The sequence below is a fragment of the Cavia porcellus genome, unplaced genomic scaffold (assembly GCF_034190915.1).
Source record: "Cavia porcellus strain 051 isolate PalLab524CR breed Dunkin Hartley unplaced genomic scaffold, mCavPor4.1 scaffold_10, whole genome shotgun sequence".
NCBI classification, from domain to species: Eukaryota; Metazoa; Chordata; class Mammalia; order Rodentia; family Caviidae; genus Cavia; species Cavia porcellus.
The window spans coordinates 84,172,541-84,188,572 of NW_026947493.1; the positions used below are offsets into that span (position 1 = coordinate 84,172,541).

Genomic DNA, 16,032 nt, shown 5'->3' on the forward strand with positions numbered 1-16,032 from the left:
AATGATAAATTATCGAGTCCTACAATGTTCTTGGTTGGCCTTTTAAAGGATGTTCCTATGTCCAAAGAATTAATACAGCAGTTATTCAATCAACACCATTTCTAACCATCTGCCAGAATCCCCTCCACTCCTGGAATAATTATGCACAGCTGCAGGAGCTTAACAGGTGAAGCATTAAACACAATGGAGGCTGGAGCTGCGGCCTGGTGAAGGCAGAGTCACAGCCCACAGATTTCTCACCTGTCTTAACTTAGATTGCTTTGTTGTTGTTGTTGTTGTTGTTGTTTTTTTTTTTGAGACAAGGTCTCGCTCTACAGTCTAGACTGGCCTCAAATTCACAGGGATCCTCCTGCCTCGGCCTCCTGAGCGCTGAAACTACAGGTATACCACACCACGCCTGGCTGCTCCTCCTCCCATTTTCCCTAGATTAAGCTTTATCATCACATGAAAGCACTTTGGTGCTTTCTGTTACGCATTTTAGCATAAGGCACGGGCATGTGTCTCGGACCAGACACCCCAGCGTTACTCCTGCAGGAGAGCACAGCCCTGACTCTCAGGCTCAGCACCCTCGTCCTGACTGGAGTGTTCCCCACTGACCAAAGCCAATCAGGGTGAGGCCTAGGAAACTGCTGAAGGCTGGGCTCCTTACATCAGCAGGAAGGGACACCTACAGCCAGACGTGGTGGGGCGTGTGGTGGTGGACACCGGCTGTCCCAGTTCTCAGGAGGACTGCCATGAATTCAAGGCCAGCCTAGGCAACACAGTAGGACTGTCTCAAATCCACCCTACCATCCAAAAAGAAAGTGCCATCTGCATGGGTATTTTCCTGTTTCACCTGATAAAACGTGTGCTGAAAGCAGCAGCTGGCTGGCGAGGTGGCACACATCTGTAATCTCAGGACTCTGGGAGGCTGACACAGGAGGCTCCTGGATTAGCAGGGTGTGAAGAAAGGTGTTCACTTGGTGTACTCCACTGAACTGGGCTCCCGGAGGCACAGCACTGATTTCACTGTGCATATTTTACTGTAATGTTAGGAAGTTTACACAGGGCCCTCCAGGTTTCCCTCTGTGGACTTGTGCTAAGAACTCATTTGAGAACTGGTTTTTAACAACTTACTTTTGTTAAGGTTTTGGAGGTTTTTAAAGCTTTCATAGAAATAGCTTTCTTTTCATATTCATATTTATAAAGTATTTAGCTAAATTTCAATACAATTAGCATTCACATGATTGAAATTAAAGAAAATTGGTTCTGGGGTCTTTTTTTTTTTTTTTTGTCTTTTTTATAGGTACCAGGGATCGAACTCACGACTGCCTGCTTGCAAAGTAGGTGCTTATACCGCTGAGCTAAATCCCCAGCCCCTGGTTCTGGGGTCTTAACACAACCAAGGAAAACAGAAGTGTCCAGGTAACTCAAGAGGCTGAATCAGGAAGATCTTTAGCTCCAGAGCAGTTTGGCTTTTACAGGGATAGCCCTTTTGCAAAATAAAATAACACTGTGGGTGTACAAAAGAGCAGTCTGAGGGAGGGGTTGGCCATCTTTTTGTGGGAATTAAAATCTGAATACATAAAATCCGCAAAGAACTTTAGGAAACTCAAACTCCTTTCAAACACAGCCACAAATCCTAATGTAAGTATAGTAGGCTCAAGTGTCTGTTGTACCTGCAGATGCAGATCCACCCCCAAAGCCTCTGATTCACTATGGCTAGATGGGCCTGGGAATTTAGTTTTTACAGACTACTCGAGGTGATGGTGACGCAGGTGCCATGATGCACGGTTATACCTAAAGAGTCTTAGCCTTGGATCTCATGTTTAAACTGTCTGCATCAAATGCTTGCTAAAATTCTTTCTAGATCTGAAAATTCTGCATGTCTTTGTGTACAGAACATTGAGATAGCTGTAACCAAAAGGTCAACTTTTGGAGCTAAGCATGAAATCATTAGCGAAACAGAAGTTACTTGGGTGGAAAAATGGGTACTAAATGTATTTGTTTCAAGGGGAGGAAAAAGCTGCCCATCTTGATGGCTCAAGCCTGTAATCCCAGCGTTTGGGAGGCTGAAACAGGGAGGACCCCTCCAGGTTGAGGCCAGTCTGTACTGCAGATGGAGACGGTCTTCAAAAAAAAAAAAGGAGGAAAAAGCTTGAAAGACATTTACACGTTTGTTAATTAGTCACTAATTAGAATTTTTAAAAATGAGCCAGGTGGTGGCTCATATCTGTAATCTCAGCATTTGGAGGCTGAGGCAGGAGAAGCACTGAGTTCGAGGCCAGCCTGGGCTACATGAACAAGTTCAAGGGCAGCCACACTACATAGCGAGACAGACACTGTCTGGAAAAAAAAGTTTCTAACAAAAAAGGACATAAAAATCTCAAACCTCGGATCTACAGCCTTCTAAAGAAACGAAGAGCTAAGCACGAACACCAAGAAGCTGACTTTTATGCACCCAAAGCCAAGACACCACACACAGAAATGGGTTCAAGTACAAAAAGTTATTTCGCTTATTCCAAAGAATTTAAGACATATCTGCAAAATGACAGGGCATGAAAACTAACACAGCAACAATTTAAACTTCCATGCAATCCTACAATCCAGCAGGTCCCGGTTTGTTTATTGTTCCTGCGTACTTCTACCCCAGAAGCAGAGCGGAAGACAAGCTCGGTCTGTGAAGCCCGTACAACTTTCACGGCACTTTGCATAAAAGCACCTTCATTCTCCGCGAGGGAAGTATCACTTTCACGGTTTAAATGAGGAAACCGACCTCGGTCTTCGCCAAACTGCCCTCCTAACCTAACGCTGTCGCTGATGTGCGTCTACCCCGTACCCCTGCTGACGTCTCTGCAGCAGAGCCACCCAGGCTTCCCTGCCTCACCCTCCCCAGCCAGAGGAACAAGAGCGAGGAGCCGGACAGCGCAGACGAGGGCGCGGGAGCAGAGTGGACACCTGCTTCCCGCTCCCGCGGGGATCCCCTGCGGCCCTCCTCTCCCCCACGAGCTCGCGTCTCCACTCCTGCCGAGCCGAGCTCTGAAGAGCAGGTGCCTGCCGCACCGCGACCCGAGACGGACGTCACCGCCGGACGCAGGACACGGCGACAGCCACGCTCACCTCGACTTGCCCGGGCTGGCCCGCTTCCGGCTGCGCCAGGTCGCCCATCGCGCAGACTCCGCGCAGCGCGGGGAGCCGGGAACCGAGCGCCGCGGGCCCCGCCCGACTAGGACGGAAGCCGGGGAGCCCAAGGGTCCTCCGGTCCCGCCGCCGCGCGCGCTCCAAGACCCTCTTCCGCGCCTGCTCTGCGGAGACGCACAGGCGGCCCGGCCACGCCCACCTCCAGGCCGCACCCCGGTCCACAGAGCCGGCCCGCCTCAAGCACCGCCTTCCTAGGACGCCCTCTCCGCTGAATCGGCCTAACCCTCCGTAGTGGGAGGGCTTGTTTTTTTGGTCTTTTTGAGACAGGGTCTGGCTATGCAGTTCAGGCTGGCCTTGAGCTCACTTTGTAGCGATGTTCGTCTTGAACTTGCAACGATCGTCCCGCCTCAGCTTCCCGATTGCTGAGATAGCAGGAGTGAGCCACCACGCTCGGTTTGGAGGGCTTCTCTTTCACACAGGTTTTTGGCAGGCTCTGCCTCTGCCAGCCCACGGAGGACAGTCCACCGACGACCCCGCCCAACCTCAACGCCTCGCGCCGCTCACTGGCTTTGCAGGCTCCGCCCCCAACATGCCCCACCCCCGGCTGCCCCAGGCTGCATACAGTCTCCAGTGAGCTCGGCGTTCCACAGGCCCCGCCTCCACGCTCGCCCCGCCCCGAGCACGTCGGGCGCTCCTCAAGCCCCGCCTCCACGCTCGCCCCGCCCCGAGCACGTCGGGCGCTCCTCAGACCCCGCCTCCACGCTCGCCCCGCCCAGGTCTGCCCGACCTAAAGAGCCCTCTCGCCCGCCTGCCCGCTGGCCCTGGGGAGGCTCGGGCCGCGCGGGTCCCCGAGAGTGCGGCCCGCTGTGAGGCTGCAGCGCTCTGTGTGGGAGGCGGGCTCCCGGCGCGTGGGGCCTGGGGCGCCACAGGCCGGCTTCAACGCGGGAGCGGCGCTGCGGAAGTGAGAGGAGACGCGTGTCGGGGCTCCGGGAGCGCGGGGCAGGAGCAGACCGGGAGGTGCGGTGTAGCCCGGGCCGTTTCGGCGGCCCCTGGAAGGGGTGGGTGGCGCCACCCGCCGCCCGCGTGGACGCCTGCGGGGTGTTCGCGAGCCTCTGAGCTCTGTGGAGCAGAGCCACAGGTCAGTAACCAGGATCATCCTGCTGAGCCGGCGGCGGAATCGTAAATTCAGGCTAGAATCCTAAATTCAGGGTAGAAGCAGCGCAAAGGAGACAAAAAAGTTGTAATTACAAAGTAAAAAAACGTAGCCGGAGGAGGTGGCGCACGCCTGTAATCCCAGCACTCAGGAGGCTGAGGCGGGAGGATCCTGCAAATTCTAGACCAGCCCAGGCTACAGGGCGAACTCAAGGCTAGCCTGAACCACACAATGAGACCCTGTCTCAAAAAGACAAAGTATTCAGGAATTTTACAAGTTCTTGTAAAAACACCAGAATATAAAGATAAGAGCTCAATGAGCATGATGCTCACCAATAAGTTATAGTTTCACAGAAGCAATGTTTAACCCCATCCCATCCATTTAGTTAAACAAATAAGGTAGTATGCTTATGTGCACACATCACTTACCTTATGTACAATAAACATTGGGGGAAGAGACAATGAAATCATAGAAGGAAGCAGGGGAACCCAGTTGTAGTCTTCTCACTGACACTGTCTTCTCAGTCTGGGAATACCGTCCTGAAATAAAGCCGCAGGCTCCCTTTTCAGTAGATGCTTTCTGGCTGCAGCTGGAACACATCAGTTGCACCTGAAGGCTTACAGCCAGCTGTGCCCGTGTGTCTGCTTCACTGATTGGCTGCCCGTTTATCTAACCTGCCTCATTGACAAACCCTGACATTCACAGTAGGCTTCATTCATTTACCAAATTGTGTGTGCTTCTTAATCTTAAACTGCATCATAGAACCGCCCCACCCTGCCGCCTTCAAGTTACTATCACTGTTCCCAGCAACCACTTCCTTTGAACTTTCCTCAGCCATGGCAAGTACCAAAATCTCCTCAGCTGCCGTTTTACTAAAGTACCAGGTCTGTAGTGAATGAGCACACAACAGCAACTTATTAAAATCAATTTAAAACGTAGCAAAGAGAAAGAGAGGGGATAGATACAATAGGAGTGAGCACAGAACAGAAAGATCATAATGCCCCGATCTTCATGCCACTACTGCTGTCTTGTCATTGCTAAATCAGCATCCATCACTGGTAGTGTATGGAGATCAGATGTCTTAGCGACATTTCTCATTGCTGAGACAAAATATTTAATGCCCACAAGTTAGAGGAGGAAAAGTTCGAGCCGTGCATGGTGGCTCACGCCTGCATTCCCAGCGCTTGGGAGGCTGAGGCAGGAGGATCATTGAGAGTTGGAGACCAGCCTGGGCTACAAAGTGAGCTCAAGGCCAGCCTGAACTGCACAGAGACCCCCTGTCTCAAAAAGATCAGAAAAAAAAGAAAGGTTCGCTTTCAGCGGCATAGGCACCTGCCTTGCAAGCAGGCAGTTGTGAGTTCAATCCCCGGTACCGATAAAAAGGAAAAAGACAAAAAGAAAAAAAGAAAGAAAGGTTCGTTTTGGCTCATTGTGTAAAGATTTTGGTCTGTAGTTGGCAGGTTCCAGAGCAGTGTGACCTGGGAACGGGGCTGGCAGGGGAGAGGCAGCCTGAGGTATAGCAGACAGGAAGCAGCATCATAGGCTGTAGGCCCCTCCCTTGGTTAGGGTGGAGCTTCTGCCTTCACTAAACCCATTCAGCCAGAACTGCACTGAAACACTGGGCTAATCCAGTGCCATGTACCCTTAATCCCAGCATCACACACCCAGGATCCAGCTGCCTCCCCAGAGCCCCACCTGTGAATGCAAAAAGCTCGGGGGGATGTTCAGTGGAAGCCCTAACAGCAGCGCTGAGCCTAGCAGACAGGAGATGTGGCCAACACACACTTGCTCTTCTAGAGGAGCGGGCAGGCCTGCCCACGGCCACAGCTTAGCGTAGTCTGCCTGCTGAGCACCTAGGGCTTTCAGCCGTGTTTCAGCTGTGAGACCAGAGCTTCCCAATGCGCGTTTGATTTAGGGATAGTATGGCTGGTCCCTGCCTTCTGGATGCATCAGATTTATGTGGACCTTCTTTCCGCCTCTGTCTTTATGTCGTGATTGTTGGTTAATGGTGGGTGGAGGGTAAGGGAGAAACTGACCCTAAGCGGGAATTTGGGCTGAACAAGAGGAAAAATTGAAAATAAAAGGAAAGCTGCAGTAGCCTCCCTTTCTACCTTTAAACGGCAGCGTTCTCTTTTTTTCAATCAAGAGAGGGTCTCACTATGTAGTTGGGGCTGGTCTTGAACTCACCATGTGTCTCAGAGGGGCCTCAGATCTGCAGTGATCTTCCTGCGTCAGCTTCTGAGTGCTGGGAATACAGGCATGTGCCACCACATCTGAGTAACGGCACTCTGAGGTGGGCCTGTATGATCTGTGCTCCACCCAGACGTGTTCCATCTGTTCTGTCCTCAGCGTACCTCACAGCTCTCAGCCCCGTGTTGACCTCGAGCTGCAAGAGGTGAGTCCGGCCCCAGAATGGGGGGGCGCGATCCGAAGGAGCCAGAGCAGCCAGGGAAGCTGTTTATTGGTGGTCTGAGCTTTGCCACTACGGATGATAGGTTAAGGGAGCCGTGTGAGAAAAGGGTTCACTCACAGGTCGTGCGGTAGAGAGTCCCCCAACAAAATGCGCCGGGGCGTGGGTTCTGTGACTTGCTCCTGTGCAGACGAGGTGGAGGTGGCACTGTGTGCTCCGCCACTCGAAGTCCGTGGGCTGGAGAGGGGCCAAATGGAGCTGTCCCTTGAGAGGATTCAGGAAAGCCTGGTGCCCAGCTAACAGCGAAGAAAATTTTTCGTTGGTGATACTATTTTTTTTTGTCTTTTTCATTTTTATTGGTACCATAACTGCACACTTGCAAGGCAGGCTCTTATGCCACTGAACTAAATCCCTAGCCCTGTTTTGTTGGTGATATTAAAGAAGATACAGAAGAATATAATTAGCGAGACCACTTTGAAAAGGACAGCAACATTGAAATCATAGAAGTGATGGAAGACAAGCAGAGTGAGAAAAACAAGCTTTGCTTTTGTAACTTGGCAATCACGATACAGTTGATAAAACTGTTTAAAAATACCAGAGCATGAATGGGCATAATTGTGAAGTGGAAAAGCCCATTTCTAAACAAGAGATGCCGTCTGGTTGAGGACAAAGCGGTTGTGGAGGTGGATCTGGCAACTTTATGGCTCGTGGAGGAAACTGGAGGCGGTGGAGGAAATGTTGCCGTGTGGAAACTTCTGCGGAAGAGGAGGCTTGCGGTGGTGGAGACGGTGGTGGTGGTGGAGGTGATGGATTGGGGTGGAGGAATCTACGGTGGTGGGCCTGGTTGCAGTAGTAGAGGAAGGTTTGGTGATGGAAACCAAGGTGATGGTGGAGGGGGATATGATGGTTACAACAAAGGGGGAAACTTCGGTGGTGGCAGGCACTATAATGATTTCAGAAATCACAGTGGACAACAGCAGTCAGATTACGGACCCTGGAAGAGAGGCAGTTGTGGTGCAAGAAGCTCTGGCAGCGGATCTGGTGGTGGCAGGGGTAGATACAGCAGCCAAAGGTTTTTTTAAAAAACAGAAAAGGGCTCGGAGCGAGGAGTTGTCAGGAAAGCTGCAGGTCACTGTCTCCATGTGGGAGACAACTCAAGCACCTCCCCTTGAATGCAGGGCAATTGTGGCAGCTCTGCTTATATGGAGGCTGATTTCCTTACAATAATGTGTACAGAGCTGGCTATGGTATTTCCTTCTCTTTCAGTTGGCTCTAAGCATTGCAAATAAGGCCAGCGGAGGCACTGGTATGTAATCTCTAAAGCAGTCAGGCAGTCTCCTGTTTCCTCTCTAAAATAATATAAGCACAGCGGGATGGTTAGAGCCAGTCAGCTCCAGGAAAGTCAGCTGGGTAGCCTCAAGGTAGAGGCTATGACTCTGCAGGGCACAGAAATTTACCTATCAGAAACTGAAGCAACAGTCTCCAAAAACAATTCAGTTGCTACCGTAATGAATTATGCAAATTGATCCTCCTGCATATCCTTATCTCTGCATTTTTGCAAAGATGCTTTTCTCCTCCCCCACCTGGCCGACTCAAACTACTAAGTAATTCCTGCCATCCTGTCGCTCATCCTTGAACTGCTCCCTTCTTCACAAGATAATAAATTCCGGGAGAGGCCTAGGATCTGGGCCTTTGCCCACACATCATCAGGGTGATTGGATTTAGGACCCCTGTCTGCCCATAACCTGGAATATGTTGGTGTGGGTTGCCCTGGAGGTGGTACATTGGAGTTAACTTGCCAAGATTCCACGAACGTCTCAATGGGATTACAAATACCACTTTTTGCATGGTGAGGAAGAGTAGAAAAGGGATTACCATACTTGGATGACTGCACACAACATTTAGGGTTATAATAGTCCCAAATGCATTAGAGGAACTATAAAAATCGGCCAGAAATCAGCTGGACATGGTGACTCATGCGGAGGCTGAGGCAGGAGGATCGATGTAAGTTCAAGACCAGCCTGGGCTACAAAGTGAGCTCAAGGCCTGACTGAATTGCGTAGAGAGACTCTGTCTCAAAAAGACCAAAAAAAAAAAAAAAAAAAAGCCCAAAATCAATAAATCATTTACTGTTTATACTTATCTTACCTATGAGATTCACCGATAAAACTATCCCGCCCCTACTTTTCTATGTTTGCTTTGTGTTGTAACAAAATACATAGGATTAAACAATTTAAAAGAAGGAAGATTTACTTTGGGTCAGGGTTTTGGACTCCGTTCTTTTGGGGCAGTAGTGAGGGAGAATATCACTGCGGAGTTGGTGGGGTGAAGCGTCCCACCTCGTGGTGCCAGGAAGCAGAGCGAAGGGGAGGACTAAACCGAACGGTCACTAAGTCCATTCATAGACGCTCACACTAGCGGGTGCTGAGAGGTGAAGGTAGGCGAGTTCTCAGTGGTGAGGAGTTTATAGACTGGGGGAGCCAAGCAGATACACTCCGGGGGGATGTGCAAAGGGGACAGGGTCTAAACAGTTTTGCCAAGCTGGAAGCTTGACAGCAGAGCAGGAGGACTGTGTGCACGCACACATGCGCACACAGTCTCACTAGGAGCCCAGGCTGACCTCAGATTGGTGCTAGGATTCCAGATGTGCACAGTGCCAGCGTTGGAGCCCCTCCTGGGGAGATGGCTAGCCTGGTTCTACAGTGTGAATATTAATTATCCCAGGATAAGGCGGCCACCAAGGGCAGTAAGGTGAGGGGACAGTACGTGTCCATGGGCAAAGTGACAGATGTCAGCCTGCAGTTCTCCCAGTGTACAGGAAGGCGAGGCTGTAAAGCAGGAGCCCGGCCTGGAGCAGCGCCCGTGCTGGTTAAGTAGCTGGGCTTCGTCTTCCAGAAGCGCGCTCTCCCCTAGGGCGGCTCAGGAAGGCCAAGCCCCAGCCCTGAGTTTGTGCACTCAGCAGTGCACAAACACAAACTCATGTCAGAGACTACCAAGGCGCCCAGGGGACACCAAGGAACTGTTTCTCTGGGTTTTGTGTTGTGTGTTCAGCCTTCCAGGCCTCCAGAGGCTGCCACATCTGTGACCCATATGGCCCTGCTGCTGTATGAGCAGGTGGCCTCCTCGCCTTGTCCCTGTGGACCTGTGAACGTGCAGAAGGCCGAGGAAAGCAGGGAGCTGGGGCAGAGGGGCTGGGTTGGGGGTGGTGACTTTTGGGAGCGAGGCCAGAGGTACAGCAGAGACCCCAGGAGATTGGGCTGGGAGCAGTGCCCTGGGGTGCCGCCAGCAGACTGCAGGGCCAGCGGGGCCTCTGCCAGAGGGTGCCTGGACCACTGCGGGCCTGCAGGGCGTAACGTCTGTCTCTGTCCGTGGTTTCTGGCCTCGTTCTGATCTGGTTCGTCTGCTATTTTTCTGTCTCTTCTTGGCATGGTAATGTTTCCTGATTCACCACTTCATGTTGTAAATGTGTAACTTCGTTTTGGCTTTGATTTTTCCAGACAAGGTCTTGCCCTTGTAAGAAACAGAAACCTACAGTGGCCTGCATTTAAGACGGAGTAGCTAACTCTGAGTGGGAAATTACCAGCAGTTAAACTTGCCTAGCGGCCTGGGCATGCGCCTGGAAGATCCCTAGGCAGAGAGGGTACCAGGGAGAGATGAACGTGGAGGGGCATCCTTATTGAGGAGTGGAGAGAAATAATGGACCCAGGTGGCTTCCGGGAAGTGTACCCCACAGTGCTTAGGGTGGGGGGCGGTCTGCACACCACAGAGCAGAGTGTGTGCTGTATGGGCCGGCTACGCCCCACTACAGTTGGGAGCTGCTGAAGTACAACTGACCACATGTGCCAGGCTTGACCACCGCAAGAACAAAGAGCACCCGGGGCAAGCCATATGAAGAAGCTGCTTCAGCCCAGGGAACACCTAGACCTCGGAGCAGTGGGCTGCTAGGACAACAGTGATGTGACATTGAGTTACTGAAAGGTAGAAGGGCCCCTGCAGTGAGGGGTTGCACCTTTCCTCCCATCAGGAGGGAAGGGCTCCACCGGACCCCAGCTTGTTTCTTTTCTCCTCCTCTCTAGGTCCTTCACCCCAAGAATCTCAAAGGCCACTTGGGGAGCGGCAGTACCAGACACCCAGTCTCGCAAGACCAACATTAAAGTCTAGTGTTTCCTGTCCTTCAGTCTCTAGGTCCATTCCTTGGGTTTGGGCAAGTGCATGTAGTTCTCACACTTAGGTAGTTCAGGCTGGCCCTGAATTCGCGGAGACCGTCCTGACTCAGCCTCCCAGGTGCTGGACATGTACTGCTGTACCTACTTGTTTGGTTTTGTAGAGGCTCGGGGCTGGTGTTCCTTGAGTCTCAGAGGACTGCACACTTGGACTTTCGAGATGCCAGAACTGCTAAGACTTCAGGGATTCTTCAAGGTGGGCTAAATGCATTTTTAATTGTGAGATGAGTCTTTGGGGAGACCCCAAGTTGTCTCAAACGAAAAAGTGAGTGGCCGGGGCTACAGCTAAGTATGAAGGCCCTGGGTTCCAATCCCTGTCATCATCGCACCCCCACCCCCCACCTGTTGGGCGCAGGCGCTCAACATACCATACCCCACCCGGGACTAAGGACCACGCCAGCTTCCGCAATGCGCTACGTCCCTCTTTAAATTGGCCAACCCGTGTGCACTTCGTGCTCACTCCATACTCTGTGGCAACTTCTGATTGGCCACAGCTGGATATGGTAGCCAGAGCCTGCATCCCATTCCCGCCCTGCTTCCTTGTAGCAGCCTGTGATTGGTCACGGCCAAATATATAAACCAGAGCCCGCCTAAATAAACTAGCAGTTAACTGTCGTCCACAAAAGCGTCTCCTGTCTCCTGTTTCATTGGAGCTGCGCCGGTCAACTGGTGGCCCGTACGGGGAGCCCGGAGCGCTGAGACCCTCTCTCCGACAGTACGAGGAGCGCTGAGACCCTCTCTCCGATGGAACAGAGACTAACAGGTAAAACCGTCAAGCGCCAATAGCGGGGGCTACTTGGCGGGCGGGGGCTGACAGGTTAAACTGCTCAACGTTGGTAGCGGGGGCTACGCAACAGGCAGCGGGGGCTGCAGGGCCGGATAGCGGGGGCTATCGGGCAACCTTGGGCGGACGTGTCGCAAGGGTCAGGAACTCGTAAAGAGTTCCGGGGGCCGTAAAGAGGCCGGTTTTGGGGGCGCCGTAAAGGGGCGCGGGGACTAAGCTGTCCCTGTATAAAAAAAAAAAAAAAAAAAAGGAAAAAGAAAAAAATAAAATAAAAATAAAAAGAAACTCTTGAAATTCCGGTTAACATGGGTAACACGGCTACTCAGCCACTGTCAGTCGCCTTAAGCGACTTACTGAGAGAAAAGGGATTACAAATGAAACAAGAACAAATTCAAAACTTCCTCGATCAGGTCGATAAGGTAGCACCTTGGTTTGGTCCCACGGGGTCCATTACCATCCCCAGCTGGGATAAATTAGGGAGAGATCTTGACTTTGCAGCAGAAAATGGCCTCTTGGAGCCAGGAGTCAGACCCCTTTGGGCAGTGGTGAGAAGCTGCCTTGCAGACACCTCTTGTCGTGACCATATAAGGGCTGGCGCCATGGCGCTTGATTACCATCAGGCAGAATCCTCCCGCGAGCAATCTCATGAGTCCAGTGCTGCAGGCGAGGTGACCCCACCCAACTCAGAAACAAAGGACTCGTCAGATAATGAGGGGGAGGAAGAAGTATACAAAATGGTGGATGCAGACACCACCAAAAGAGGGGAAGTCACACACACGCAGTCGAGAGGGCCTTACTCTGAGGCCATAAATGAGCTGCAACCAGGATTTCTCAGAGTAAATGGGTCAATGAAAGCGAGTACGGGATCCCAGGGCCGCCCCGTATAAGACCTACGGCTCTACCTCCCGACCCGCCAGATTATCATGCCCACCAGAGACCCTGCCATCAGCTATGTAGCTGTCCGCAACGGGTCCAGACGTCCCTTGGGACATTCCAGGAAGACCTTTGGCATCAAGTCAAAAGAGAGGACCCAGGAGGCCTGGGCCGTTTTCTCCAGGCTTTTCCGGTTGCTGTAGATGCTCAGGGAAACAGAGCCCACCTGCCTATAGATATGAAGGCGATAAAGCATCTTAAGGAGGCCAGCACCATGTACGGTGTTAATGGGGCGTATACCCTGTCCCTAGTAGAAGCCATGGCAGGAAATGCCATGACACCTGCTGATTGGGCCAGTTTGTGCAAAGCAGTGCTCAGCCCAGGCCAATATCTTGATTGGAAAGGTTGGAATGTTGAACTTGCCACAGAACAGGCCCAAGCTAATGCCCAGAACAATCAGGCCGCCTGGAACGCGGATATGTTATTAGGACAAGGGCAGTATCTCAATAACCAGCTGATATTTCCACAAGAGGTGTATGCACAGATAAATAGAATAGCCATACAAGCATGGAAACGAGTCTCAGCTAGGGGAGAAGTCTCAGGCCACTTGACAAAAATTTTGCAGGGCCCGAGCGAGCCTTTTTCAGATTTTGTGGCCCGCATGATGGAGGCAGCAGGGAGAGTTTTTGGAGACGCAGAGACAGCCATGCCGCTCATTAAGCAGCTCACAGCTGCTCTGGGTCAGCACCAGGTGTAGTTCGTTAACTTGGCAGGAGTTGGGGCTTGCCATTGTTGATGGCCCTACCACGAGACAAAACAAAAGCCGCATCCAAACTTATTCAAGAGCAATTAAAGTTAGGCCATATCAAACCCTCAAGTCTATTCTGTTTAAACAAAAGGAGGGTATTGCCCAGGGCATGACACCTAGGGCCAGACTAAATCTCGCCCTCTTCACTTACAATTTTGTAAACTTCAACCCACAAGGATCCACGCCAGCACAGCTACATGCCAACCCTGTCGCACCCAAACATGGTTGGGTACGCTGGAAAGACCTCCTGCATGGGGTGTGGAGAGGCCCCAGCCCAGTACTTAGTTGGGCGAGAGGGGCGGTCTGTGTCTTCCCGCAGGAAGAAGGCAGCGAACCTGTCTGGGTCCTGGAACGCCTGATACGTCCCTGCAAACCACCAGACCCCGACCCAGAGGAAACGTCAACCACAGAACAGGGGAACCAACAGGAGCCTCACAAGCCAGACCAAGCAAGTATACCCACAACTCCCATTAACCATGGCACCTTGGCCAACTCCCCTGGTTAGTAGCCTCCTTTTCCCCTCCTTCTTGCATCTCGTACGGTCCTTGCAGCCAATGACTTTTCTAAATTGCTCCACCGCAACCTGTTATATGTTATAATGTTGGGATAACAGTACACTTTCAGCTGTTGTTATGCAGGTACTCCAGTTCGCACCGGTTCCAGTTATGGCGGACTCAGACGAGTTTCCTGTGATCCAGCTCGGGCCAACTCTCCAATTGGCTTTCATAAAGGAATGGGCAGGAACAGGGGCTCTGGCTACCATAACTACACTTGCCGCATTCGGCAGTCTACTTCTGCTCTGTCGGATTCGCAGACAAAGGAATAGGGACAAAGTATCAAACAAGCATTGCTGATCATGGAATCTGGTCAAAGCCCGGCAGCATGGCTCGCCATGCTGTGACGTAGGTGTGGAGCAAAGCATCGCAGGGGGTGTCGTCCTTGGCCAGGAGACACCCCGGTCCCCATGTTGGCGAGCACGCGGGTTGGGCTCATAAAACAGATTTCCCGCCCCCTCCAAAAGAGCACCAACGAGTAGTGAGGCACTGTCATGACTGCAGCGTGACACCTCACGAGGGGCACCGACCTCTGGAGACCCTGCGTCAGTTATAAAGAAAGGGGGAGATGTTGGGCGCAGGCGCTCAACATACCATACCCCACCCGGGACTAAGGACCACGCCAGCTTCCGCAATGCGCTACGTCCCTCCTTAAATTAGCCAACCTGTGTGCACTTCGTGCTCACTCCATACTCTGTGGCAACTCCTGATTGGCCACAGCTGGATATAGTAGCCGGAGCCTACATCCCATTCCCGCCCTGCTTCCTTGTGGCAGCCTGTGATTGGTCACAGCCGAATATATAAACCAGAGCCCGCCTAAATAAACTAGCAGTTAACTGTCGCCCACAAAAGCGTCTCCTGTCTCCTGTTTCATTGGAGCTGCGCCGGTCACCCACCATGTGAGCTTCTCATGTTAAGACATTTGGACTTACATACCACACCTGCCTTTAGAAGAATCTCACATCTGGGGACTTGGCTCAGCGGCTCAAGTGCTTGTCTGGTAAGCTCAAGGTCTTGAGTTTGATCCCTGGTACCCCCCCCCCAAGACATTCCCACATCTTCAATTATAATTATTATCTTAGCAAATATTACTCAAGGACAAACGTGTGTCACTGCCTTTCCGAACAATCAGTGTTTCCGCTGAGAACTCTCTTGGCTGCAGTCACTGCACCTGCTGCAAAGCAGCACCCTTCAGCCCCAGGTTTGGGGTACGCATCACAGACTCAAGACATGGCTGAAGCTTTAGCACGCGCACCATGCCGTTTCCTGTCTGGGGGTGGTCACAGAGAGAGGCACAGCATGTGACAGTCCCTGGTACCGCGAGCATGCAGGACGTGAGAGAAACTGCATGTGATCAGCAGTCTCTGAACCCTACGCCTGGTAATAAAAGTTTGCCAGTGGAACTGGTCCAGGGTCTCCAGGGCTTCAGGCATGCTAAGCAAGCACTGCCCCACCCAGCTATGTCTTAGCCCTTCTCACTTTGAGACAGTCTCACTAACTTGCCTGTGTGGCTTTCAACTTGTGATACTCCTGCCTCAGCCTCCAGAGGTATTCTTGACATGAACCACTTTTTTCTCCTGAGATAGGGTAACTAAGCAGCCCAGGCTGGTCTTACACCACCTTCTGCCTCAGTCTCCTAAGTGTTAGAGTTACAGGTATGCACCATACCTGCCGCCAAACAGGTTCCATTTTAAATCATTTCTACGTTAATCCAGCACTGTGTGAAGAATTCACTCCTGTGTCCATGCCTACTTAGGTTGGTGCAATGCTGGGATAATTTTCAGTCACTGCCCACGCAGTCTGTTCAAGGTAGAGTCATCCCTATGCAGAGGAAGACCCTCGTGAGCAGGGGGTGAAGACGGTGAAGACGGGTGGCCTTTCCCCCGGGTCCAGCTCGGAGGCATTTCCCAGCGGGGTGTTCCTAGCATGGATGCTCCCTGGGCTGCACTCTGGAACCACCTGGCTGATGTGTTTAGAATGCAGACTTCCCGCTTCCACCAAAACTTACCAAGTGAAACTCAGTTTACCTTTGTGAAAGGGAGCAAGGAGAACAATGCTTAAGAATCGGCCAGAGCAGATCAGAACCTGTCACTTTCTGGGACACTGA

General features: G+C 51.9%; 1 protein-coding gene and 1 long non-coding RNA gene across 11 annotated transcripts in view; one reads left to right on the forward strand and one right to left on the reverse strand.

Moving 5' to 3' along the window:
• Positions 1-4,855, reverse strand: part of Rrm2b (ribonucleotide reductase regulatory TP53 inducible subunit M2B) — a 25,203-nt gene extending 20,348 nt beyond the window's left edge. Inside the window, exon 1 of one of the 5 annotated variants that reach the window (XM_063257701.1) lies at positions 4,702-4,855. In XM_063257701.1, coding sequence (XP_063113771.1) covers positions 4,702-4,743 — 42 coding nt within the window. In that variant the 5' untranslated portion in view covers positions 4,744-4,855. Of the gene's footprint in view, positions 1-2,937; positions 3,074-3,099; positions 3,665-4,701 lie in introns of those variants that run through there. The other 4 variants (XM_023561639.2, XM_003480145.5, XM_063257702.1 and 1 more) reach the window with 4 other exon arrangements.
• LOC134477945 (uncharacterized) lies at positions 3,685-14,776 on the forward strand. Of its 6 annotated transcripts, none has more exons than XR_010050278.1 (4): positions 3,685-4,258; positions 6,623-7,486; positions 10,760-11,669; positions 13,691-14,776. It is a non-coding gene; the product is annotated as an uncharacterized LOC134477945 (long non-coding RNA). The 6 variants fall into 6 exon arrangements; XR_010050274.1 differs by having other exon boundaries at positions 3,838-4,258; positions 6,623-6,668; positions 10,530-11,669; XR_010050276.1 differs by having other exon boundaries at positions 3,847-4,258; positions 6,623-6,668.
• The last annotated feature ends 1,256 nt before the right edge of the window (positions 14,777-16,032 follow it).